Source organism: Adiantum capillus-veneris, chromosome 8 (genome assembly GCF_014529385.1).
Source record: "Adiantum capillus-veneris isolate H3 chromosome 8, ASM1452938v2, whole genome shotgun sequence".
NCBI classification, from domain to species: Eukaryota; Viridiplantae; Streptophyta; class Polypodiopsida; order Polypodiales; family Pteridaceae; genus Adiantum; species Adiantum capillus-veneris.
This window is the reverse complement of record NC_140938.1, coordinates 140,260,854-140,287,711: the sequence shown is the minus strand read 5'-3', so window position 1 is coordinate 140,287,711 and position 26,858 is coordinate 140,260,854. Positions and strand designations below refer to the sequence as shown.

The 26,858-nt window shown below is 45.7% G+C and overlaps 1 protein-coding gene across 3 annotated transcripts; it reads left to right on the top strand.

Annotated features, from left to right (window-relative positions):
• The first annotated feature begins 360 nt into the window (after window positions 1-360).
• On the top strand, window positions 361-24,455 carry LOC147453066 (uncharacterized). 3 transcript variants are annotated; one of them, XM_086519079.1, is made up of 10 exons: window positions 361-488; window positions 607-629; window positions 703-735; window positions 19,015-19,150; window positions 22,221-22,292; window positions 22,373-22,444; window positions 22,525-22,596; window positions 22,760-22,831; window positions 24,189-24,260; window positions 24,335-24,455. In XM_086519079.1, exons 1-10 carry the CDS (start codon window positions 361-363, stop codon window positions 24,408-24,410), a joined length of 756 nt encoding a protein of 251 aa, XP_086375205.1. In that variant the 3' UTR covers window positions 24,411-24,455. The 3 variants fall into 3 exon arrangements, with proteins under 3 accessions (XP_086375205.1, XP_086375203.1, XP_086375204.1); XM_086519077.1 differs by having other exon boundaries at window positions 480-498; window positions 607-735; window positions 24,335-24,453; XM_086519078.1 differs by lacking the exon at window positions 361-488 and having other exon boundaries at window positions 505-735; window positions 24,201-24,260; window positions 24,335-24,453.
• Window positions 24,456-26,858: the final 2,403 nt, after the last annotated feature.

Genomic DNA, 26,858 nt, shown 5'->3' with positions numbered 1-26,858 from the left:
CTCAGAAAACATTTCATAAATCTTTTCTAGTAATTAAGGAGTAGCAACCTAGCATATTGGCTGCGCTCTTGTCTATTGTTGGTGGAGGTGGAGGTTCAAGTAGCATTAGTCATTGGCAAGATGATGTCGAGTATGTTTGCTCTACCTCGCAAACACATGGACACCATATAATGGCTGCCCACAATAGGCAACCTTTGTGTAAACAGCCTTGAACTATGTGCAAACATAGACCTTCGAAGGTTAATAACAACATTATCTTCAAACAAGAGTTAGGTCATGCTCCAAAAGAGGTTTTATGGGAAGGGCCTCTAAGAAGTCCTGGACGAACTTTTTAAAGGTCGTTGGCTCATTTGATATGAAATGGTTTTCGAACTTGGTGGCGACAGCAGGCCTACTCGTGATCGAGACTCAGGCTTCAGCACAGTTGAAAGATTCAGCTATATCCGTTATTGTCGTCCAATACAGAGAGAGAGAGCATTAAAAGAGTGGTGCATGCGCGTCTCTCTCTCTCTCTCTCTCTCTCTCTCTCTCTCTATAATAATTTGCATACCTGCATAGTCACACCCGCAGACGCCGAAGAGTCATAAACTTAAGCTTTTCATCCAGGGCTGCTGTACCCGGGTTACTCGGTCATGGGACAACGCGATTTTTATTCCATGTCGTTCGCCTTCATCGTCTCTCTTCTCAGCTCTTGTTTCGCAGCGACAGCTGCAGCCACCACCAATCCTGGTGAAGGTATGGCTAGCTCATTTGCATTTGGTTTTTTTTAGCCTGATTACCGAATAGCTGTTTCTTGGCTCTGCGTACAAATGATTCATTTGGGACAAACATAAGCTCAAACCTTTTGATTAGGTAAAGCTCGTACCCATCTATTGAACCCTGGCTGTGCACGACTTTCATGTTCACTTATGAAATCAAGAGTTCCCTAATTGCTCATAGGCACAAATTATAAGTTCTAAAGGATGTTTTCCTAGCAAAGCTGATAATTATACCTCTTAGACTCTCTCTCTCTCTCTCTCTCTCTCACACACACACACACACACACACACACACACACACACACACACACACACACACACACAAAAGGATGTGTTGATTTGTCCTATAGATCAAGTTCGACCTCCAAAGGACGTTAATAAGATCCCTCTCTCTCTGTCTCACACACACACACACACACATGCGCGCGCACGCACACACACACACACACACACACACACACACACACACACACACTTTTTTTTTTGTAAATTTGTTTTGATTAATTTACAAGTGGAAAACCTCAAAGCGAGGAAAACCCACCAAAAAGATCAAGTACAAAGGGAGGAACATAGAAGCGTTCTGTGATGAGAAAGCGCTAAAATCAAACATAGTAGAGTTGCAAGATTTCCAGGGATATGTCCCCAATCTCAAAGGCAAAATGTAACGATTGCCTTAGTGAAATCTTGAACGAGGAAAAAGGATCCGTCTCATGCCGATGAAACATGCGAAAATGGGTTGGTGCCATAAAGACCAAAGTGACCAAAATTTGACCCATTGTAGCAGGGCTACAGTGTCACTAGCACAGGACATGCAATTAGTCACAGTTGGCTTGGGTTTCACACTGGACGGACTCTCTTGCCGGGTTGGTGACGCATGGCAAGGATACGGGTGGTGGTCCAATCGACACCTAGGCTAGTGCACCACCACCACAGTTCAAAGATAGGCTTAGCTGGACTGGATATTTTGTAGTCGTTGGTGGCTCTTCATGTGTATATATATCCGTAGTGGGTTTGGATCAGCATCTACTTTTATGTGGTCAATAGTCTTGAGTCTATTATCTTGAGTTCACGCACAACACGTCTTCACGTCTTCCTTGCATAGCTGAGCCTCGGCACCCCCATTGTCTCCATGAGTTCTGGGCTAGAGAGCACCCACTATAGCGAGCACGACACATTATCTCCACTACAGGTGCTCTCATTTTTGGCACGTCCGCCGTCTGGTGGGACCTCAACTGAAATCTCACTCTATGTAGAGAGCAGAGTCAAGTCGAGGAGCTGCTGGGTTTCAACTCTCTACCTATCTTGCTGTGTTGGGTTCGACTGGGTTGGCTCAGTCCAGTAGAGTTTCACCTCGACTTGCTTAGTTCTAGACGTGCTGGTCTAGTCTTTCTCATCCAGGTCCAGCCAAGTGGTCCAATCACTCGCCTTGGTCTAGTCTCTCTCATCCAGTATAAGTCCAGCCAAGTGGTCTAGTCGCTCGCCTTGGTCTAGTGGCGATTGGACTAGTTTTCAACAAGTTACAAGGTCTTCGTGCCCAAAGCTTGGGTGGGCTTTTGGTTATTGCATGACACATACAAGGCAGTCAAAAGAGTGACAAAGCCCACTATTAAGTCCTCTGAAGTACCACCACAGGAAGCATCAACCCTTAGTGCCAAGTAGAAGCCCACCAGCTCCATTACTCCTACCTTCCCCTGTAGCTACCTCCATTCCCTCAACCAGTTCTACACCTCCCCAGTCACCCCCATCAATAAAGTTCTCATCCCCCGTGTTACAGCAAGCTCTTGCATAGACAGCCATGAAGGAGGTTACAAGCGTCCCGACTAAGGTGAACATCAAGTTCCCGACTTTCAAAGGTCTCTCTACAGAGGATGCCGACGACCATGCCCGAAGGTTTGTTTCTCTTTGTAGAGGTCGTGGCCTCAACCGCGAAGACGCCTACTTAGTACTCTTCTCCTGTAGCTACCTCCATTTCCTCAACCAGTTCTACACCTCCCCAGTCACCCCCCGTCAATAAAGTTCTCATCCCCTGTGTTACAACAAGCTCCTGCATAGACAACCATGGAGGAGCTTACAAGCATCCTGGCTAAGATGAACATCAAGTTCTCGACTTTCAAAGGTCTCTCTACAGAGGATGCCGACGACCATGCTCGAAGGTTTGTTTCTCTCTATAGAGGTCGTGGCCTCAACCGCGAAGACGCCTACTTAGTACTCTTCCCATCTACCTTGGATGGATTAGCAGACAAGTGGTAGAGTCAATTTGCAGAAAACCACTTTACTACTTGGGCCACATTGAGACAACAATTCTGTGAAGCTTTCAGACCAGGGGACTTCCAAGAAAAGGTTATGGATGAGTTAGCCAACCTGATGCTTCAACCCAAAGAGACTTTTGCAGAGCTCATGATTAGAACAAAGTCTTTGGTCGCCAAGCTTCCTCGGCAACTGGTTGAATTCATGGTTAAGAAGTGGGTAGAGAAGGCTCTTCCCAAAACATCTTAGCAAAAGCTGCGGGAGAGTCTCCGACCCGACGCCACCCTCGAGGAGTTTGTTGCAGCTGCTACTCGGATAGAAGGAGCGAGGAAGCTGTTCACCGACTCTCCTCAGTCCTTTAAGATAATCCCTCCGATCCTTTGACCTCTCTACGTAGAGAACTGGAAGCTCTGAAGTTACAATGAGCTCTTCAAGAAGAGAGATTATTCTCTCTTCGGTAGGAGGAGCTTCCACAGCAAGAAGCTTTGGACACTCTCAAGCGCGAGCTCGAGGAGCTCAAAGCTCATCAGGAGACTAAAACTATGGTTTGGTGTACCTCTTGTCGTTCTCTTGGGCATCCTCCGCAGGAATGTCCGCTCCGAGCTTATTGTCACTTCTGTGAGAAGTGAGGGCATGATGACAAAGAATGCTACTATCTGAAGGAACTTAGACAATTACAACAGAGTCTCGCTCCAACGCTTCAACAAGGCTTAGCTCCTGCATCCCATATGGTTTCTGCTTATGGTCAACAAACCCAAATTCCACCCTTGCTGACAACCCCTCCTATGCCGTATTCTAAGGTATGCAACACTCTTTCCCATCGCAAAGTTTTTTCCATGCTAGTGCCCCCTCAGGCCCGCAGAGCTTCTACACCTCAGCTGCCAACCCTATGCAGCAAGAGCAAAGACCACCTCGTCCACCCTCTCGACCAGTCAATCGCCCCATCCTATGCTACAGGTGTGGAGAGTATGGACATTACCAAAGTAAATGTCGTCTTCTTGAAGGGTCTCCGCCTTGTCGCCATTGCCCCGAGGCTAAAGATCATTACAACAAAGATTGTCCAAAGCAACGAGCGTCCACGTCTCCAAACCCGAACCTAAACTGTAAGGTGCAGTGGAAGTGAATGTTGAACTTTGCTCAAGATGAGTACTCTGAATTGTGCTCAAGGGTCCCTTATACTTATGGAAGGGAGAACCTTTCGTTCCTTTAGTGAGAGAGTGCAATGGACACAAACAAAGTGAATGACACTGTGAATGAAGGTGCATGAGACTGAGAGAGAGAGAGAGAGAGAAGAATACGACACGACACCAGACGAGTTGTCAAACCCTCCTCCGAAGGCCCCACTCTCTATGGCGAGAGCTGTCTACTTATGATTGCACAAATCTCGACAATGCTTGGACTTGCCGACGATGAGGACGACGATGAGGACGACGACAAGACGGGCTGAAATCTGCAAATCTTTATCTGCTGAATTCTGACTCTTATCTCGATGACGATGGATGGCGACGATGTGACGACGACGCGCTGAAAATTGCAAACTACGCGGGATCTGACCGTGTGGCGAGGATCTGCTGCGGGAAGGTGAGATCTGCGAGGTTTGGGACTTCTCCTGCGGGTTCTAACTGCTGAAAACTGAAAACGCTGGTCTAGGGGCTGATTCTGTCGTGAAGATTTGCAAAAACGTTGAGGGTGTCAGGCTGATGCAAAAACGCTGGGCTAATCTGGGCTCTGCTGTGGAAATCTGCTAATGCTAGGGAGTCTGCTACGCCTTGCTGTGGATATGCTGTGCCTTGCTGTGGATCTGCTGATCTACAATGTAAAAACGCCAAGGGCTGAATTTGGATCTCCTTGCAGAAAACGCTAGGTCAACTGCTTGGGGGGGGGGGTCTTGCTGAGAAGGTGCCTGTTGAACCGAAGCTCTTGCTGCCTCTTCTACCAGAAAGTGCTAGCGCTAGGTTTCTATATATACAAGCTTATGAAATTTGCCCTACCTAGTTTCCAACAAAAAGTCACTTAAAAATAATAAGTGAAAAATGTCAAAAATAGGGAAAATAGGTCTATGCACTGTAAAAATGCTCTTGATGGGTTCTGATGGAAATCTGATGATCATGCTGTGTGCAACCAGAGAATATGCATCTAAATTAAGTGTCTGGACATGCACAGTCTGCGAACAGACTCACAAAGGTGCCAGATCACTTCCTATTCTAGACTGGCTGAACTGAACTGAAACCATGTCATGAAGTAGCTTGTCCACGTACGCATAGGGTTAGATGTGCACGTGACATAAACCAACAAGAATTCACATTTCCCAAGATCAACCTGATCGTAGGGAACACTATCCCTCAACTGTCACCTGCTACTCATGTGGTTAGGCCACATCAAGTGGAGGAGCCTGCTGGAGTCCTCACTCGGGCACAAAGAGCAGCTCTTGGTCTCAACTTACCAAAAGATCCATCTTGTCCATCTCCACTTCCAAAACCTGGCCTACCTGATCCAACTGAGGAGCCCTTCATTGGTGCTAAGAGCAGGCCAACCTCCATGCTATCTGACATTGATGGAGCTTTCTTGGAAGCAGTGGCTGACTTGCAACAGATCAAAGTTCCAGAGGAAGCCTAGATCAAAAGAGCCAAGCCCACAACAAAAGCTATCTTGAAGAACACCTTTCAACAAGTGTCACTTTATGATATGCTCCGGCTCGATCCAAGCCTTAGAAGTGACACCCTTTTAGTCATTTAGTCTCTGTACTCGGGTGCAGGGCCTAGTGGCGGGCACCTCCCCGTACAGCCCTCAAGAGTCGTAAATGATTTCCTATCCAACCGCTCCCCTCACCGATTACAAAAGTCCTCGCCCCAGTGTATCTATTCTTGGGCACAAATTCTCTGGCGTCATAGTCGATGGTGATCTGGGATCAATCTGATGCCCGAGTTCACTATGTTGGCTTTAGGTCTGTAGCCTACCCGCCCTGCCCCCTTCACAGTTACATTGGCAGACCAGAGGACAGTCTACCCAGTGGGCATAGTAGACAAGGTGCCTATGCAAGTAAAAGACTTCACGTTCGATTTGGATTTTGTTGTGGTTAGTCTTCCCCAAGTTGAGGGAGGTTTTCCCTTGCTCATCAGTAGACCTTGGTTGTGGCACACAACGACACTTCACGATTGGGGAAACGACGCCATGTGGATCCGGTGGTTCATCATAGTTCTTTGTCAGTGGAGTCCAAGCCCGACATAGAGCAGCCTACACCAGATGGGTTTGACGAAGATCCTCTACAGTGGTTGGAGGCTACCACATCGCTGCCATGCTTTGGATCAATCAAGAGAGAGCTAGAAGAGCTTCGGTCTCAGCAGGAGACTAAGGCTATGGTATGGTGCAGCTCGTGTCGCTCTCCAGGACATCCTCCAGAGGACTGTCCCCTTCGGGCTTATTGCCACTTCTGCGAGAAGTCTGGGCATGAAGACAAGGATTGCTACTATATCAAGGGATTACGGCAAATACAACAAAGTCTAGGTCCTTCTCTCCAACAAGGGCTAGCACCTGCATCCAACATGGTGTCACCCTATAGCCATCAGAACCGGATGCCACCTCTGCTGACAACACCTCCTATGCAGGGTATGCACAATAACTTTGCATCCCCCAGCTTTTATCATGCTAGTACTGCTTCAGTTCCCCAAAGCTTCTACACGTTAGCATCCGGTCCCATGCAGCAAGGGCCGAGACCACCTTGCCCCTCCAATAGGCCAATTTTGTGCTACAGTTGCGGGGAGTATGGACATTATCAGAGCAAATGTTTGTTGCCAGAAGGGTTCCCTCCTTGCCGACACTGTCCTGAAGCTAAGGATCACTATAGTAAGGACTGCCCAAAACAACGAGCATCCACATCTGCAAGCACAAGCCAGAACCAACAGGAGTTTACATTCCCAAAGCTTAACCTCATTACAGTAAGCACCATTCCACAGGCCCCGCCTTCCACTCTTGTAGTTGCCTCTCGAGATAGGTTAAGCAAGTGGAAGAGCCGGCTGGTGTGCTCACACGGGCACAGAGAGCTGCTCTTGGTCTCAGCCTCCCTGGCGGTCCAATTTTTTCATCTCGAGTCACACAAATGAGTCAAACTCCCTTAGTAGCTGACAAACTAGCAGGTAGTGCCAAGAGCCAACCTACCTCTCTTCTATCAGATATTGATGGTGCTTTCCTAGAAGCAGTAGAGGACTTGTAGAAGCTTAAAATACTGGAGCAAGATCTGATCAAAAGAGAGAAGCCTATAGCAGAGTCTATCTTGAAAAACACCTTTTAGCAAGTGTCACTGTACGACATGCTTCGACTTGATGTAAATTTTCGAAGTGATACCCTTTCCATCATCCAGTCTCTGTATCCTGGTGCAGGGTCTAGTGGCGGGCACCTACGTGTGCAACCCTTGGAGTCCTACATGATTTCTTATCCAGCTGCTCTCCTCACCGACTACAAAAGTCCTCGTCTCACGGTGTCTATTCTTGGGCATCATTTCTCAGGCGTCATAGTGGATGGTGGATCTGGGATCAATCTGATGCCAGAATTTACTATGTTGGCCTTAGGTTTGCAACCTACCCGCCCTGCTCCATTCATTGTTACATTGGCGGACCAAAGGACAGTCTACCCTGTGGGCATAGTAGAGAGGGTGCCTCTGAAGGTACAAGACTTCATTTAACTTGGATTTTGTGGTGGTCAATCTTCCTTAGGTGGAGGGAGGATTTCCTTTGCTTATTGGTAGACCATGGTTGCGGCATACTAAGGCACTTCATGATTGGGGAAACAACGCCATGTGGATACATACTCCTGGCTCCCCCATGCAACCAATCCGGCTCGAAGGAGGTATGGATCCAGTGGTTCATCACAGCTCATTGTCAGTACAGTCCAACCCCGACCCAGAGCAGCCCATCCCACCTGACGGGTTTGACGAAGACCTGTTGCAGTGGTTGGAAGCTACCACCTTGATGCCATGCTATGTGGTCTCTATTCAAAATCCACGTGTGCCGGTAACACTCTCTCTCCCGGCTCCTCAGGCGGACACCAATGTCCCAAGCCCTATAGCAGAAAGTGTGCCAATCGAAGAAGTAAGTGTGTTAGTCCCTGATTTCCATGATTCAAATGTTCCTTTGATGAAAGCCGTCGGCCTTGGTGAACCTATAACACATCACCGACGGGGTAAGAAATCTCCTCTGCATGAACTCGCCAATGATTCCCCCCTTCCTCTAACATCTCCCAGGTCGGACGTCCCGCCCCCTCAAAAGCACTCTGCTATGTCTGTGTCTGAAGATTTACCCTTCGAGGAGCTTCCACCAAGATGGTTACAAGAAGAGTATGCAGAGTTTTGAATCGATCAAACACAAGCACATGATGTCTCGAAGCTCCAAGAGGCAGCTCACTTCTCAACTTTTGAAGTACCCTCCACAGTTACATCTCTTGACCCGGTCAAAAAAGTCAACCTGGGCGACCCTGACAATCCTCAGCACGTCCTCTTAGTAGCTTGGTTATGGGAGCATCCCGCATTACTTGATCAGGTAGTTTCTTTTATACACTCTTTTAAGGATGTTTTTGCTTGGTCCTACAAGGATTTGGAAGGGATCCCACCAAAATTGGGTCTCCACACTATCCCTCTGGTTGAAGGGGCTAAGCCCGTCAGAGGCCGAGCTTACAAGCTCAACCCAAAGTATGCAGAGGCTGTTAAGTCAGAGCTCGAAAAAATGCAAGAGGCAAGGATCATTGTACTTGTGGAGCACTTTGAGTGGTTATCACCCATGGTGATAGCACCTAAGAAGCAGTCCAATAAAATCCGTGTGTGCGTAGATTACCGCGCTTTGAACAAGGTAACTATCCCAGATGGTTTCCGCACACCTTTCACTAAGCGTGTGCTCGAGGATGTAGCAGGGCATGTATTGTACAGTTTCATGGATGGGTTCACTGGATACGATCAGTTGGGCATCCATCCAGGTGATCAGCTCCCTGGGGTATTTTTATCTACACTAGGATGTCGTTTGGGTTGAAAAACGCTCCACCTTCCTTCAATTGAGCAGTATATCTTATATTCTGTCCTTTACTTACGGATCATCTTCGTATCTTCATGGACGATTTTTCGACCTTCTTAGGTGCCCAATGTTCAACCCAGTGGAAAATCTAGAGGAGCACCTCGCTCAGCTCTCTGCTGTCTTCCTCAGGTGCAGAGAGGCACGGCTAAAGCTCAATCCTAACGAATGTCGCTTTTTGGTCACTGAGGGCACACTTCTAGGCCATGTGGTGTCTGCCAAAGGTTTAGCACTTGACTTAGAGAAGATCGTGGCAATCTTGAAGTTACCACCTCCCATCAACCCGAAAGGTGTTCAGAGCTTTGTAGGTCACACATGCTATCATCGTAGGTTCATACGAATGTATGCACAGGTGGCTCAACCATTGACCCGACTCACTAGTGCTACAGTACCCTTTAAATGGTTAAAACCGGAGGCTGAAGCATTTGAATACCTCAAAAAGCGCCTCACTAAAGCACCTATTTTAGTGGCTCTGGATTGGTCTCCCTTTTCACGTGCATACTGATGCCAGTCAACTGGCAGTGGGGGCTGTGCTGACTCAGCCTAGTAAGGAGTACAACCTGGATCGCCCTGTTCACTATGCAAGTCGCCTGCTCACCAAGGCAGAGCGCAACTACAGCACCAAAGAAAGGGAAGGTTTGGCTATGGTGTATTCTTTACAAAAGTTTCGTCATTACTTGTTAGGGGTTCACTTCACTATCATCACGGATCATCATGCGCTATGCTATCTTCTGAATAAACCCCAAGTTGTAGGAAGAGTCTGGAGGTGGCTACTGATATTCCTAGAATTCGACTTCGAAGTAGTTCTTAGTCCAGGCAAGTGGCACGTCATGGCCGACCATCTCTCTCGCATACATACAGGTGAGCCGGATACTCGGTTTGATGATGATTTCCCAAATAGTCATCTCTTTAAGGTCGACACGACCCCAGAATGGTATGGAGATGTGTCACATCTTCTCTCTACTGGCCTATATCCCGAGAATGCTTCTCCCTTGCAAAAAAGAAGACTCTTGTTGAAGTCTAGACCCTTCTCCTTGATTGGGGGACAACTCTACAAATCTGGGCCAAATGGTGTGCTGCGCAGGTGTGTCTCTCCTCATGAAGTAGACCACATTCTGGAAGATGCGCACAGTGGTCCTACAGGTGGCCATTACGTTGGTCACATCACGGCGCAAAAAATCTTACAAGTAGGCTTATGGTGGCCCTATATATTCAAAGATGCTATTGCTCATGTCAAAAGTTATGATGTCTGTCACCAGCGATGTGCGCCTAAGCCTAGCAAGCAATCCAATCGCCCTCTGCAAGTATCTATGGCGTGGCTGCCCTTTGAGCGATGGGGCTTGGACTTTGTTGGTCCAATTACTCCACCTGCTCAACTAGGCAATCGTAAGTATCTCTTGGTAGCAACGGATTATGCAACGAAGTGGGCTGAAGTGGTGGCCACCATCGACTGTACAATCGCCACTGTCGCAAATTTTTTGTATGAAAATATTTCTTGCAGGTTTGGGTGCGCTTTGGAAATCACCAGTGGTCGAGGTAGTCATTTTGTCAACGACCTAATCTCCACACTTCTCATGAACTACAAGATTTTTCATCGCAAATCTTGTTGTTACTATCCTAGAGCAAATGGACAAGCTGAGAGCACTAACAAAGTGCTAATCGCGCTTCTCAAGAAAGCTTGTCACCTGCATCCAGCTTCTTGGGCTCAGGCTATCCTCGGCACAGTTTGGGCTTATCGCACCTCCTCAAGGAAACCACTAACTACTCTCCATTCCAGCTAGCTTTCGGTCTTGAAGCAATTGCACCATATGGGTTCAACTCAGGTTGAGCAAGAGTGGGAAGTGTTCGCGTCACAGTGGGGATTGCTTCCGCAAACCTCTCTCGTCTCTCACAGTTAGAAGAAAGCAGGATGTTAGCTTCACATGCTCTCCAAGCCGAGCAACTTCGTCGCAAAGCGTGGCATGATCGCCATCATAGGAAGCCGAAAATAACACAGGAAACACTGGTGCTACTCTATCAAGCTAAATATCTGAAAAAAGCTAAAAAGCTAGCCCCAGCCTAGCAAGGGCCATTCAGGGTACATGAAATTTTGCCACAAGGAGCAATCCACTTAGTCACTTTGGACGGTGTTCCATTGCCACTGGTAAATGGCTCCAGAGTCAAGTGCTATTATCCCTCTAAGTAAACATATGAGTAAATAGTGTGCAGCCATTTCACCAACCGATATCGTTATGCCTAATGTTGAATCTCCCATTTCTCTTCTCCCCACTACCTTCCCACCAGAACACCCGTTATGTTATTGTCTCTGTTTCTCTGTTCTATTATTGTCTCTGCAACACTTTCAGTCTCTCTGCTATGCCTGTAGAAGTTTCCACATTTGCTCATAAGGTACCCTTTCTCCACTGTAATTGGGATACTTGTCTTTCTCTACGTGTGAACCACATTTCTATCATGAGCGTTGTGTTAGTGTCGTTCTTACTGGAATCTCTACAGTGTGAACTCCTCACCTGGTCGGTTCTATGATAATTTTTCCAAGTTCCCACTTTTCTCTCTGTAGCACAGAGTTGTCTGTCTCTAGTGTCCTACCCCCTACTGCTGCGTAGAAGAATGCTGACAGGTCCCTTGACCTTCCATCTGGTCAGTGCACCCATGCAAGCATACCCACACACCTACTTCAAATTGTTTCTTGTATGCAACACACACACACATGGCTGAAAGTGTTTCTCTCTCTCTCTCTCTCTCTCTCTCTCTCTCTCTCTCTCTCTCTCCTTTACACTGTGCCCGTTGGCCTTCCTTTGCTGGCTTCCCTTGCTGTCCCCCTTCCCAGTCCCAATTCGTTCCCCCCCCACTATCCCAATTCCCTCCCCACTATCCCAATTCATCCCCATCTCCCCTCTCCCAACTCGTCCTCTTCTCCTCTCCAAATTCGCCTCACCCCCAATTCGGCCTACTTTCCCCTCTTTCCACATTCGCCCACCCCCCTACAAGCCGGTACTCCAGACTCTGCACCTTCTCCAGGAAGCATGCAGAGAATGAGCCCTTAGCACATATTTAAAGGCCTTAGGCCCCAAAAGTAGTTTACAGTAAAAAGCCTTCAAACTCAAAAGCATCTGGTGCAAAAGCAATGCCAAAAAACTGCCAACGTAAATCACGGATTTTCCGTACAGCAATCAGCGCAAAACACTGTTTGTGTGTAGGTCCGGCTTTATTTTTAATACTTTATGTCACTTGCGGCCCCATCAGACGGGGTCCCCAGAAGTTGGTAGGACTTCTTCTCTTGTCACTTGTTTTTCTTAGGGTTTAGGCCCCTCGGCCGACATCTTCAAGTTGGCAGTTTGTGACACTCTCTAGCTCTCCCCAGCAAAGTGTCTCTATATGTGTGTAACTCAAGTAGATATAGCCCAAGACATCTCTGATCCTCATAACTCATGACCCGAGAGAAAGGACAGAAACTCTCTCTGAATAAGCAGTGGAAACGGCCCCGAATCTCATTGTGCACTATGCAATGACATATGTAATGTAGCTCTGTCTCTGGCTCTAGCTTGCACAAGCGGCATATCCTGTTGTCTGCTGGTATTTACTCTGAATCTACTAGTCCCAATCTCCAGTTAATGTGAGGATGTGCGTATCTGACCAATGGCACACTGCAAACCATGAGACATATGTGTATCCAAGTAGCTGGGTCGAATCACAAACCCATCTCCTATGAGGTGGAGAAGATGAGGTTCCTGGAACTGAACCTGCGAACACATCCTCTCCAAGCCTCCCAAGGCCGCATAAGCTCTAGTCAGTCTAATCTGCGCTGCTCTCCCCAAAGAAAATGTCACGAGGACGTGGCAGCTGTTAACTATGTCACGAGGACGTGGCAACTGCTAATCTTAGTTGTTGGTTTCTTGCCAATGATTTTTGTTTTATTTTTGAGACCCTCTTTTTAAGTAGCAAACGGTCGGACATTGTATGGCCAATGTGAACGGTAGTTTCACTCGCCGACGGGAAGTGGTCAGCACTGGAATTCGTATAGTAAGAGGATGTCTAGGCTCAGAGCAAGATCATGTAGGTTACCCAATCGCACTTAGCAAATTGGTGGACACTAGGAAGTGAACTCAATAAAGGCATAAAGTCAAGGTGGGACTACCAAAAGAAAGTATTCGACAGTTGGGCCACATTGCACTTTTGGATGCAGTCCCAATGAGGATAGATGGTCAGATGCCCAGAGGGAGCCCAACGGAATCATTTCCTAAAATTTAGGGAACTGCTATTTTGGGCCGTGAAATGTGTTCGCGTCATTATCTCTGGTATGACTAGGAGAACATTTTACAACTCTGCTGCGAAGTCAACTGAGCAACCAGTCGGGAGATTTTTAGGCGGCAACCCCGAAACGGGAAAATGCATGTAATCGTGCCAAGTGGCCCATTTTTGTGAACTTTCCCAATGCAAAGAAGAGGTAGCGCTGAATTTATAGCTAGGAGGCTCATTTTTGAGTTTCCTGTCACAGGTTAAGAGCTATGGAGTGCTTCCTTTCTCTCCATGTACAGTGTGGTGCCAGGAGTGATGCCTTGCACGCTACACATTGCTCTCTCTCTCTCTCTCTCCCCCTAACGTGCAGTTATGTGATGCCCCACAAGAGGGCTTTTCATTTGACTGATGTACAATTGTGTGGGTTCATGCGCGATTGCCGAGGCAAGAGCCTCTTGCACAGGTACGGGGTTAGCTAGTGGCTAATCCCCGGCAGGTACATGTAAATTCGGAGAGGTTTCAGATGAGAAATCTCGTCCGATTCAAAGGGCAAGTAGCCCTATAGGTGCGGGAGCTCGAGGACTTGCTACAGATGTGACCGGCACGCGAAACGGAGCCCAAAACAGGGAATTACAGCCTGCTGTGTATTTTTGCAGGTTTAGGGTTTCAGCCCTAAACGGTCCCTAATACCCCCAGGAGGTTCGGGGACTGTTGTAGAGGTGATCTGATGCATTTTCGGGGCAGAAAACAGAGAATTCAGCGTGCTGCAGATTCTCGCCAGGTTTTGTAAAGTGTCTGAATGCGTCGGGAAAGTCATCTATTGCGTGGGGATACTGACTGTGAAGCGTCCTAGTACAGTTATGCTGCAAAATCGGGCCAGAATAGGTGTATTTCAGCACGGATTATGCGGGACAGCTCGTAGGAAACCACAGGTTTTATTCCCTCTGTTAAAGAATAAAGAAATACCGAAAGGGGCGCCAATTTTGGGGCCTATAAGTTGTCGGCGTCTGCTCGGAGCATTCTAGCTTCCGAGCCGTGTGTGCTTAAGTATTAATTCCCATCACAGGTTTCCTTCGCACGTGCTCTCTGTGTGTGTTTAAAGTAAAGATTTTCGGGTGAAAGCCAACGCCTACCGCCCCACGGGCCGGTTTCAGAAAACCTCGGCCCAGTGAAGACAACCCCAAGGTAAGTGTATGCATCTGTATACTCTACAATCTCCTGACTATATGTGAAAGTCGGTGCTGATCTCCTGATCCACTGTGGTGTGGTGTTAAACACCATAACCTTGGTTCATAGACAATCCACTATCCTCTACAAAACTGTGTAAATGCATCCAACTCTCGCTGCATACCCTCTAGAGAGTCAGAGATCAACACAATATCATCAGCATATAACAACAATGGGATCCACGTCCCTGCCAGCTGGGCACCTCTATCACCCTCTCTGTCAATGTGATCAGACACCTCATCAACATACATACCAAATAGAGTAGGAGACAATGGGCATTGGCCAACCTTGTTTCACCCCAATGGTGGAGTGAACTAAATCAGATATCCCCTCTGGGGTGCGTACATGTCCCATCACTGATCTGTATAGAGCCATAATCCCGCAAATTAACACTATGGCCATCTCCCGTAGTCTGCGCATCAATCGAACTCTCGGTACCATGTCAAATGCTTTGTGGAAATCCACAAAGCTGCAATAAATCGGTCTCCCATGTGACCTACCCTCCTCAATGATGGCTCTAAGTGTCAAAATATGATCAAGAGTGGAGAAACCCCTCCTAAAACCGGCCTGGCCCTTTGCTCGTACACCCTCACCCTCTGCCCAATTACTCAACTGCTGCTCAAGAATGGATGCATACAACCGTGCCAATATGTGCCCAACCATAATAGTGTGGTAATTCCCAGGCTCTGTAGGATCACCTGCATTGAAGATAGGCACAATAGTAGACAACCTCCAAGTCTCAGGTAACCCCTCACACGTGGCACGATTGAACAACACTGCAAGAACCTCTACCAGCATATCTCTAGCATGTATAAAGTGCTCTGCTACTAGACCATCATGATCATATGCCCTGTTGGTCCTCATCCTGTCAATGGCTCTCTTTACCATCTCAGTGGTAAAGAAGGTGCTGGTAGGTGGGCATGGCTCTGTAGGATCTGGAAGGGGGTCTTGTCCAGGAACTGTATATAACGATGTCGCATATTGGCCCCACACATCAGGAGAAGTAATCACTGGGGGAGGGGAGTGCTCATGAAAGAATCGCCATGCCTCTCCGAAGTCTCTACTCAAGAACAACTAATACAAGTCTCGCTCCATCTAGGCCAAATAAGCTCGTTTCTTCCGTCGCAGAAGGCACCGGGAAGCAATCCGAGACTGTCTGTAAGTGATGACTCCTAAAAGAAGATCTCTTTGGAGCTAGGCTCTCATCTCTTTGCACTCCTCATCATACCAACTATCTAGGGCATGCTCCCAGAATGTCTCCTCCGACCCGGCTGAGTGTGTGGGTATGCCTCTTGATGCTGCACCATGCAGTGTCTCAGTCAGTAAAGTGGTGTACTCCTCCACTGAGAGACCAGGACTAGCTATGCATAGACGGCTATAGATCTCCTCTGTATAAACCGAGTCAGTTTCTGTTGTAAATGTATAACGGGTATGTGACCTGCCCCTTGATGTTTGGGCTGTACTATACTGAAATGAAATGGACAATGTCAAAAGCGCGTGATCCACTGCTACACCCACTGGTATGGCTCCCACTATTAAATTTTGAATACAAGGAATAAAGCTCGGCTGTGCCATAACATAGTCCACTGTACTGGCCCCATGTTTGTGTGGAAAGCATGTGAAACCGGTTGCTCCAGGAAATCGCTGTAAGCCATTAAGTATGGCTAACCCATGTGTGGTCGTCATCTCCGTGAGGTATCTCCCATACTCTATCTGTTCTCTATCATGTGAGCATCTGTCAAGCCCCAAGTCACCCACATCCAACTCTCTAAGCATCTCATCTGAAGTGTCGTAGAAGACTATCTAAGAGTTGCCCGTTCGGGCATTGAAGTCCCCAGGAGGATGATATCACTATCCCTAGAAAACTCCAATAAAACATCATCTAGTATAGAGAAAGGCGACTGTCCTCTGGGTGTCGCATATAATGACGTACTTGGGGGGAAGTAACATATGGCAATGTATAGAAATCGCCTGTGTCAGCTCTCAACGTCACCCACATGTATCTAGCATGATCATCTCTCCGTACAATATGTAGTAGTGGCTGTAACTCCTCCCTAAATAGCACTGCTCCTCCTCCTGTACCTCTACTCCCATGCTCAGATCTCTCGACTGTCCTGTGGGCTGTCTCCCATCTGTATCCCACCACATGTGGCATAAGCTGTCCAGGTGCCTAATGAGTCTCTGGGAAGAAATCAATGTCCCTCTCTCTGAAACTGTCCTCAAACGCACCAACGTCCAACCTCATAGATTCATTACAATTCCAAGTAGCCATCTTCAGTGTGGTCCCATAGGTCTCACACCGTCATGTAGAGTGCCGCTCTACAATCACCACCCGACCATCTCTGTAAAAGGCCGTCTTTCCCTTCTCCCTTGCCGTTGTAATCTCTGGCATTACCTCTCTCATATACACAAGCTGTGAGAGAGAGAGATCATCACCGAGGAAAATACCTGTCTTCTTGAGAGTAGGCCTCTTTTTCAGGAATTTCTTCTCCTCTTCCAAGAAGGGGAAGCGTAGTATGAGAGCTCTCTCTTTTGAAGATTCTCTCGGGCCACCACTCTTCTTGCCCACTCTCCATGCCTTTGTGTGTGAAGGCTTGTCCACCCCCATCATGGATATGAGGATTGTGACCTCTTTTTCCACATTGTTTATGTCCTTGAGGCCGGTTACCCTCACATGTAGAGTCCGCATCCTCCTCCTTTGTTCCTCTTCGAGGGTCATATTAATAAGAGTGGGTGTACAAGGAGCTTCCTTACCTTTCCCTTTCTTGGTGACTTCAATCCATTTTTCGACCTCTTCTACTTTCTTTTGTGTTGCGGAGATGACCGCGGCCCATGACTTCTTCTCCTCATCTTCCTTGATAACCCGTATTTCTTCTCTCATGGTATTCAATTCTTCCATCATGGATGGCTGAATTTTGTCTTCTTTGAGCCGCCCACTTTTTGCTGCAAGAAGTTCACCTTGGAGAGTTCAGATTGTGGCTTCTTTTGAAGCCGCTTGCTGTTCGACGCGAGAAATCCTTTTGCATAGGTTCTTCTTCTCCTCTTTTCATTCCTCCATCTTTTGAAGAAAGGTTGTCTCCATCTCTTTCTTCCACTCCTTCACTTCAACTTCAAGTGTTGATATTGTTGGTAATGGAGAACTTCATGTTGAGAGGGAGGCGGTGAGAGGGAGGCGGGCTATGGCCACTGGAGAGGCCATGTGAAAGGGGGTCAATGGGTAGCCCAATGGAGGGAGACCATGAGAGAGAGAGAGAGACTAAAACAATAAAAAAAAAAGCAAGAAACTCTAAAAAGTAGCAAAAACAGAGAAAATCAGCTTCGAAACTTTAAAAAACAGAAAAACACATATTTGAAACCCTAAAAAACAGTGGCGAAACCCTGAAAAATGGCTATAAACAGTTTCGAAACCCTGAAAAACAGCAAGAAACAGTGACGAAACCCTAAAAAACAGCAAAAACCAATGGCGAAACCCTATAAAATAGCAAAAAAACAGTTTCGAAACCCTGTAAACAGCAAAAAAACAATGACGAAACCCTAAAACCAGCAAAGAAGAGGTGACGAAACCCTAAAAACAGTGAGAGAGAGTCCAACCCATTGGGGGGGGGGGGGGAGAGAGAGAGAGGACACAAAATGCTGGTGTGGGTAAGAGGCGGCGATCCATGACTACCAGAACAAGAAGACCCTCAATATATCAGATGTGTGTATCTGCGACTGTGGAAGTGGGTACCCCCCTGCCCCCATATATAGGTGCCCAAGGGGGAGGTCGAGCAGTGCAAAGTATGCTCCCACGACCCAGCATAAGGAAAAAGATATATAGGGCGCCCAATACATGGTGGGCGGCTGGACAATGCAGTGGGTGGCCAGCCCGGGGACATACTAGCCGTACATGTATGCCCTAGACCTGAGTGAAGCAGCAGATGTGTAAATCTAACAAAGACAATGTGGCCAAGAAGTATCATATCTTGACTTATAAGTTCTTCTTGACGCCTAGCACATACAATGGATCCAGCAACATGAATGTGCAAATGTGCAAATGTGCAAATGCAAGGATGACTTTTTAAAACTTCTTTTGCGGACAAGAGGATTTGTATGCACACATAAGAAAATTCCTTAAGAGGAGTCGAGAAGAAATCACAATATAATTCAGTGTGAAGAAATTTTCCTGCTACTACCAGTTCACAAGTACCATACATGAACATACATGAAATCTACTTGTGTGTATCATGCTTGCCACTACCTTACAATAGAATTCTTAAGTGACATTTTCCTTTCTTCTTAGGCTTCCTTCTCAAAAGTTACGCTTTCAGAAAAGAAGGATTTTGATTGACTGTCTTTGTTGCTTTGGCTTTGAAAATGCTGTTTTGGGCCTAGCAATGCGTATGTTTGTATAATCAAACATGTACATTTTGAGTTGTATTTTTTGTGTATAAAGATAAAAGAAAAATTTTAATTTTCATGTGATTCTCTAAATAATTTTCTTGTCTCTACAACAGTTGAATCACTACAATTCATAACAAGCAAGATGCGTTTACCCAAATGGAATTTGAGTGTGGACCCTTGCGAAAAGGATATGGGTCCTTCATTTATCAGATGTTCATGCTCAAACTCTAGTTGCCATGTCTCTGAGCTGTGAGTTTTGACACAAAAAATTTATCATTGATTATATATAGCTTTTGGTGCCTGAATTGGTCGAAATCTTTTTGATAGTACATTGAGCAAGTGATTTGCAAATTCACGAGATATTTCACAGTGCTTTATTTATCCATTTGATGCTTTTTATTGTTCTATCAAGTTTTTCAGATAGTGGAGGATCTTTGTGTTCGAAGTGGTCAATCAAGTAGCTTAGACCTTGGTACTCTTTCTCGAGTGTAGTTTCTTTGCAGCTTTCACAAGCCTGATCTTCAACGTACGTTGCGTCTGAGTCAACTGCCGATGTGCTGGAATATGAGGTGTAGGATGATCACTATCCCTTGTGCTCGATGAACATTGAAAACTCACTGATCTGTGGGTTGTGAGAGTCTTATATTCTTCTTCATGGCCCTCAGAGTTGGGGTTCTCTTTCTGAAAGGCGCTGAGAATGCCTCTTCCGCTTGACTCACGCCAGGGAGTTTGACACCTGTCATCTTCTCGGCTCTCCACACCACAACGGTGTCTTCCAAACTGACAATAGACAAGAAACAAGGATTGATGTTATCTCACAACATACCCAGCAACCCGCCTCAACAAGCATGCTTCCTCATAGGCACATCCTCATGTTTGCATTATATCTCACAGAATCACATACATGCTGTGCCCATATCTGTCAAATGGTCTCTAACAAGCGGCCTCTGAACTACCCCAGCTGGGCTGAGGCACAATTTACACACACTGCTTCAGACCTGTGACCCAAGCTGCTACAATTTCTCATACACAATAATAAGCTGCTCAGAATGACTAGTAGCAACTGTCTAGACATGGCAATCATGGGTTCAGAACTCTGCTTGGAGGTGGAGGCCAAGAACTCGATCGACAGAAATCACCAGAAGAAGGTCGCATGCTGGGGATGCTCCAAGTTTGCAGGCCCAAGCTGGGAAGATTTCGAGATGAGGGCTCAAATCATGTGGTCATGGTTGCGTCCTTCGTTCAAATTAGAGGGGCCATTGTGCCCCTTGAGTTCATAATGTAAAAATTGAAAGTCTGCATGTCCGATGCCTGACCAAGGGTATCACCGCTTGGATGAGAATTGTTGCAGAGGCAAGGGTGGTGGGAGTAAAGAAGGGGGGGGGGGGGGGGGGGGGGGGGGGGGGGGGGGGGGGGGGGCACCCAAGTAAATTGTTGGCTAAGGATGTATATAGTGAGGTAGGGGATTTTGTAGTCACTAAGAGGTGCAGCTGACCACATAGTCTGTTGTGGGTTACAAGGGTAGATGCCTGCAACTAAGGCCAGCGCTTGGATATAAGGATTGGTTAATTGCTAGTGTGTCACTTCTAAACATAAAGTCCTTTCAAAGCAGATTATAAAGGGATACCTTCTGATAAGTAGACTCAAGGAGTTGCTTGGTAGAAGGGAATTGGTTAGCATAGTCTACAGGTGATGGAGTACTAGCTTGACCTGCTAGCTGTTGAAGGTCCTGTAAATCCTCGATGTAGGCCCTAGTCGCTCCGTAGATGTGTCACCAGACTGGAGTATCATATTTTCCAGCTTTTTAAGGGCCTTGTCTTGATAGTCTCTTGGTTGAACGGCACTGCAGAAGGTGGTCTTCAGAGCCTCCCACTCAATGAAGTGGTTTGTGGGGTATCTTTTTACAAGTCAACAATCTGATCCACCCTTAAAGTGGGGATGCTGAAATGAATGGAGATGTCCTCTGTGCCTTATTAATCACACCTATCATCTCGTCATGATCTTGTTTATAAACCCATGCAATGGTTTGTCTTCCTAGTAGTGAAATCAGATTTTTAGGTGTTCTCATTTCTCTTAATGTTCTCAACTTATGTTTTGAGTATTTCATTATTGCCGGTCTCTCTTTTATTAGTGATTAGTTTGTAGGTGAAGCTAACTGAGAGGAGGTTTGATTGTTCCCATCTCTCACTCTTCATTGTTAACTTGATTGTGCATTCATATTCTCCCTTATGTAGTGGTTGTGTGGATTCATGTACATTTGGACTCAGCCTCTCATTGGGACTCGTTGGAGCACACAAATGATGTGTGAGCATGGATCATAGTGCAACTATATCCCTATTAAAATACCAATGGTGTAAATACTCCACAATCTCTTACCTACTCCACAATCTCTTGCCTAGCAACTGCCGCTGAAAAGATGCAAGAAGCTTAGGCGTGGCTGTTCAAAACTAGCGTGTGAAAGGAATGGGTCATACGATCTGCATTGGCCACATCTTGATAGTGACAATACCAAATGTGGAGAGATGATATGCTTTTGTGGGATAAGCTGATGTCAGGGGCTGCAGAAAGGCTTTGATCAAGTGAATGCTTCAGGAGGGCAAGGAATTGGCTGGATGTGCTTCTGGACCGATGAAGATGACACAATGTCAACTTCCATGCTGAGATTGGAGAGCTGGCATAGGGGAAACCATGCATACGGCCAAAACCATTTCCATAGATGAGATCCATGTATTCCAATGCATGACAGATTATCTGTAGATCCATGGCTGAGTTGTATGTTAAGGTCATTTCGCATGTTAGGCCCCATGAACTGCCATGCCTAATCAGTGTATATTACAGCATAAGACGTGTGGCAATGGCATAGAGTATTTGACACGAGTGCTGGAGCGGACAACCTTGATGCACCAAGCATTCCAAATCCTATGGGCAAAAATTTTCTGTCAATGTTGCGACATGTGGCAATGGCATAGAGTATTTGACACGAGTGCTGGAGCGGACAACCTTGATGCACCAAGCATTCCAAATCCTATGGGCAAAAATTTTCTGTCAATGTTGCATCTCACTGTTCGACCTTCATAACGCCACCAAATAACTCCTATATTTTAAGCTCGAACCCATCCTTGCCATGAAAATAGCATTAATACCCCACTCTCTCTCTCTTATGCATGTGAGAGACACGCACACACTCTTCAAGGTCTAAACTCAAGTTATGTAGTTAAGCATGGTATAAATGAGTAACTGTCTCTACATTTAGGTTTAAAATAGTTCTACATAAAGCCATGAACCATTTTTATGTGATTTTATGGTGTGTATGGTGTAGGATCATGGACAAATTGAACCTCTTTGGTGCAATACCACCAGAAATTGCAAATTTTACACATCTACAAAAATTGTAAGTCTCTACAGTGCACACTGGTGGACAGTTATGTGCATAAGAGTTTCATCAAATATATTCCCCTTAACTTGGAGCAGGAGCATGGAGAGGAATCTTTTGAGTGGTCCTTTTCTTGTTGAGCTTGGCCGGTTGGGTTTGCTGACATTTTTGTAAGCAAGCAAACTTGTAATATAATTTTGAGAGGCTAGATTTGAACGCATGTCTGAACCTTAAGAAAGTTTAACTGCAGAAACATTGGCATAAACCAGCTTTCAGGCAGTCTACCACCCGAATTAGGAAACCTTACAAAATTAGAGATGCTGTAAGTAGAAACTTCTCACTTTCTTGAAGATCAAGCACAGAGGGTGAACCATCTAGTCAGCTGCAATTTCTTGGAATTACATTCTTCATTTCTTGCTTGTTTACATTCAATCTTTTCATTGCTTCCCTTGTGCAAGTGGAATTAACATTTCTGAAATTTTCAGGTTTATGGGAAACAACAGATTCTCTGGTGCTATACCGGCAGAAATTGGCCATTTAACTCTTCTCTCGGAATTGTAAGTTTCTCTCTGGAAAAATCACAAGATTAGGAAGTGGGAACATGGCTGGTAATATGTTCGTTGCGAGGCTAATAGAAAGAAGCCAAGGCTAGAGTCTGTGCTGTTATATGTGGATGGTGAATGTGCACAGGAGAGAGCCAATTTCAGAGCCGAGAGATGGGCGCAAGGCAATGGTCCTTGCTGTGATGTTTGACCGATGCAAAAAGGGACAACCATATGCAGCAGTGAAAGGCTCAAGTAAATAATACATCAAATCAAAGCCTTCAGCAGTTCATTGATGGACACACACAGATACAAAATAGAAAGTTGCGCGACGTGACATAGAGTTGAACTTGGGCACATGGCATCGTGGACAGTCAGTTATATGTTAGCCCCAAACAGATGGTTGGATTCAAGAGGTCTTAGTATAGGTGACCCTTATTAGCGCTCTCAAATACGCAGAAGGCTACCCAAGCTGCCTCCCGTTAGGAGTAATTATTAATGCTTACGTTGTGAAGTCTTCACTGTTTATAATATTTGCACTTTTGTTGTGCTCAAAATTATCAGTGGTGAGACAAGATAATGTGCTACTTTGGGTGATGTTTCATTATAGCGATAAATACTGCTTGTCTTGGTGTTTTGGTGAACTTGAAAGGCTCTTGTAATACACCTAGACCAGGACATTGCATAGACTATGTGATTTGAAGGTGCTGTATCACGAAAACCTTCAACTACTATTGTCTTGATGTTTCTGGTCCTCTGAATGGTTCTTGTCGTACAGCTAGGCCAAGACATTAGATAGAAGAACCAGACAGGATGAAGATATTATAATGAGCAGACAAGTTGCTCACAATGGCAGGGAGGATACTGCGAACTTGAGGGTAGTGGATTGGAACTCGAGAAAGGAGAAGCTAAAACCATAATGTATTTGAATCAGGTTGCAACAACAAATAGGTCAGAAGAGGCTGGTGAAAGGTAGTCAGACAAACCAATGTTTAGTACAAGAAGGTCTCTGATAAGAGCTTTTCATATTGAGATCTCGGAGGGAGAGCCTACATGAAGTTCCTACTGACTTTGCCATGAAGTCTCTGATAACTTTAGCTAGTGCAACTTTCAGATTTGTCATTGCAGAAATTTTGTTCTTTTAAGGTTGAGGTGCAATTAAAGACTAATCTGCACTATCTATTGCTTGTAAGATGTTTGGTTGTCAGTTGTTTTGAAAAATTATGGCTGTTTACAGCTTGGCAGCTTTTGAAAGCCAGAGCTAAAGGGTATAGATGCAAGGGCATGGTCTGATTGACATTGTCTTATTCAGTCAGAAATGAGTTGGATACTCAACTTCTTTGGTTCACTTCCACAATTGAAAAATTTTCAGGCATGTTGACAGAAGTGGGTTTTCTGGGGAAATACCAAAGGAACTGGGTCAATTGACAAAATTGCAGACTCTGTAAGTAACAAATCTGCTCGCTGCAACAGTTTTGGAAGGATCGTTTCTTCTTACACTACATGCATCTTTTGTAGGTGGATGTTTGGAAATAATTTTCATGGTCAGATCCCAGATGTTTTTGAGAACATGTCAAACTTTGGGCAACTGTGAGTAAAAACTATTTGACTTTTGAAAAATTGCTGAAGGAAGAGCTGTAGAACACTTTAGGTAGAAGAGAAGGATTTTGGCAGTTTTGAACAGTAAGGTTTCTAACAATTATTTTCTCACCTTGTAAGTTTGGATTTCTCTGACCTGCCAAAGATAATTACACCACAAGTGGGAAGGCTACTAAGGAAGTAATTTTGAGATTGGGTCCAATCATGGTGGAATATAGCAAAAACTACCATAATTTTTCAAAGTATGTGCACCATGTTTAGACACGAGTCTGTGCTCACTCATAAATGGATTTATTTAAGAGCAAATGGAATCACACTTAGGGAGACATTTGTATTACAATGTTGAATATGACACTTGGATCATGACACCCCCAGCAGCTCACTTGGTCTCGATATATATTCAGCCCAGCTAGTTGCCCCCTCTCTTGGCTACACAACTGCTATCACTAATCTCAGAGCCAAGGCCCACCTCAGAGCTTTAACAGAGAAGCTGGATAAACAAGGTGAAGGTTCACACTGGCATTCTAAAAGAATAAAATGAGCGGAAAGCAAGTCATCTAAAGCTGTGAAATGAAAAGAACCATCAATTGACAAACTAAACGAAAGTAGTTTTCAACTACTCACATGAAAAGGTAGGTCCAATCAACAATGGAAATAATATTTTTCAATGTTTGCCAAACTCTCTTCTCCTCTATGGCTTCTGTTAGAAAGCCAAAAAGGGTGCAAGGCACTAAGGGCGACTAGGCCTAGTTTAGTGCTTTTGATCATTGCTAGATAAAATGACTCTGTGCCTCAACCTGCAAGAGATCACTACTTGAAGGTAGTTCAAAACCTTGATGGCCGCCACTTAAAAAGCTTTCTTTAGATTCTCAATATTGATAAGCCAGGCAAGTATATTTGATCATATCATATGCATATCAAACGCTAGATATCATACGAGAATGAAAGTTATGGGGTTAATTCAAAGGGAGCAAAAACCTCCAGCCCAAAAGCCACTTAAAATGGTGTTTGTTGTGTATTGGCTTGAGATGTAGCGCAACAAGCCCAAGTAGTGCCTAGGATAGCTTGAGCCCAAGATGTGGAGGGTAGATGGAAAGACTTTCTAAGCAAAGCAATTTCAACCTTGTTTGTGCTCTCCGCCTGTCCATTGGCCCTTAGATAATATGAGCAAGATTTGCGGTGAAGTATCTTGTAGTTGAAGAGCAGTGTAGCATCAATTCATTCACAAAGTGGCTGCCTTTCTCACAAGTGATCTCAAGAGGACATCCAAACTTGCAAAACATATTTTGATAAAGAAACCTATTCACTGTAGCTGTATTATAGTCAGTGGTTGTCACGACCTCAAACCATTTGGTAACATAATCCGTTACTACAAGAGTGTACTTCTTACCTTGGCTGTTGGATTGAAAGGGTCGACATCACATACCTTGACGTGGGCAATGGCATCCTGAAAGAGATATGGCCACCATAGACCTCTTTGTAGATCCTCTATGCAGTAACATGACTAGGGTAGTGGGCACCAATTCGACCACTGTGTGCATCTTCCAAAATACTGTTTACTATCGTAAACATGATACATCTGCATAACACACTAGCCCGATTGTTCTATGAAAAGTATGTCATGCTCTCTATTGTGGATGCTCCTCAATGCAATGTCCTAGAAATCTCACTCCAACATAATAAACACTAAGAGCAATTGAACAAAACAAACTCAACTAACACAACCGTAGACTCCGAACCCAATGGAACCATGGAACCAATACAAACTCTAGCTGGCGGCAAACTTAGCTCTAAGCCTAGGACTCACAAGTACAATGGGGTGTCGAGGCTCCATATGTGTAGGGAGAGTAGTACAGATGTGCAAGTGCTAGATTGAACGCAAGACTCTAAACTGAATGACCGTGTGGACATCTAGGATGCATACAACGACTAAAACCAACTGAGCACATATACAACCAATGGCTTACACATATAGCTCTAACAATCCAGCTGTGCGTATCTCCAAAATGTGGTGGCAATGAATTGGCCACAGCATCCTCTGGACCACCACCACTCCCTGTGTCTGCCACATGTCAGTGCCTAGACGAGACTCCACCTAGTGTGAACCGAGAACAATTGCAATTGCCTATCCCGTGCAAGTGATATTGTAGCATGTTACTGGTTGCCTGCCGCCACAACACCACTCATAGTCCCGGAGAGTGGTGATATAGCTATCTATTGACTCTGCAACAACATATGTGATATTAGAACTACTAATGCTCCAATGATGATGGCAGTGGACAGAAGGGCAGGTACGGGGGCATATGCGGGAGGGCAATGGCCGCACCTTGGATGAGGGTACATCGGATATGGCGTGTTGGCCCCATGAGCAACAGATGGAGGAGAGGCAATATGAGGGGCAAGGGGAGTGGATTATAGCAGGGAAAGTATGTCGTGCTCTCTA

Coding starts and splice junctions, on each gene's coding strand:
- LOC147453066 (XM_086519079.1), top strand. CDS start 361: ATGGTTTTCGAACTTGGTGGCGACAGCAGGCCTACTCGTGATCGAGAC. Junction 489..606: donor GAGAGAGCATTAAAAGAGTG/GTGCATGCGCGT, acceptor CTTTTCATCCAG/GGCTGCTGTACCCGGGTTAC. Junction 736..19,014: donor CACCACCAATCCTGGTGAAG/GTATGGCTAGCT, acceptor TCTCTACAACAG/TTGAATCACTACAATTCATA.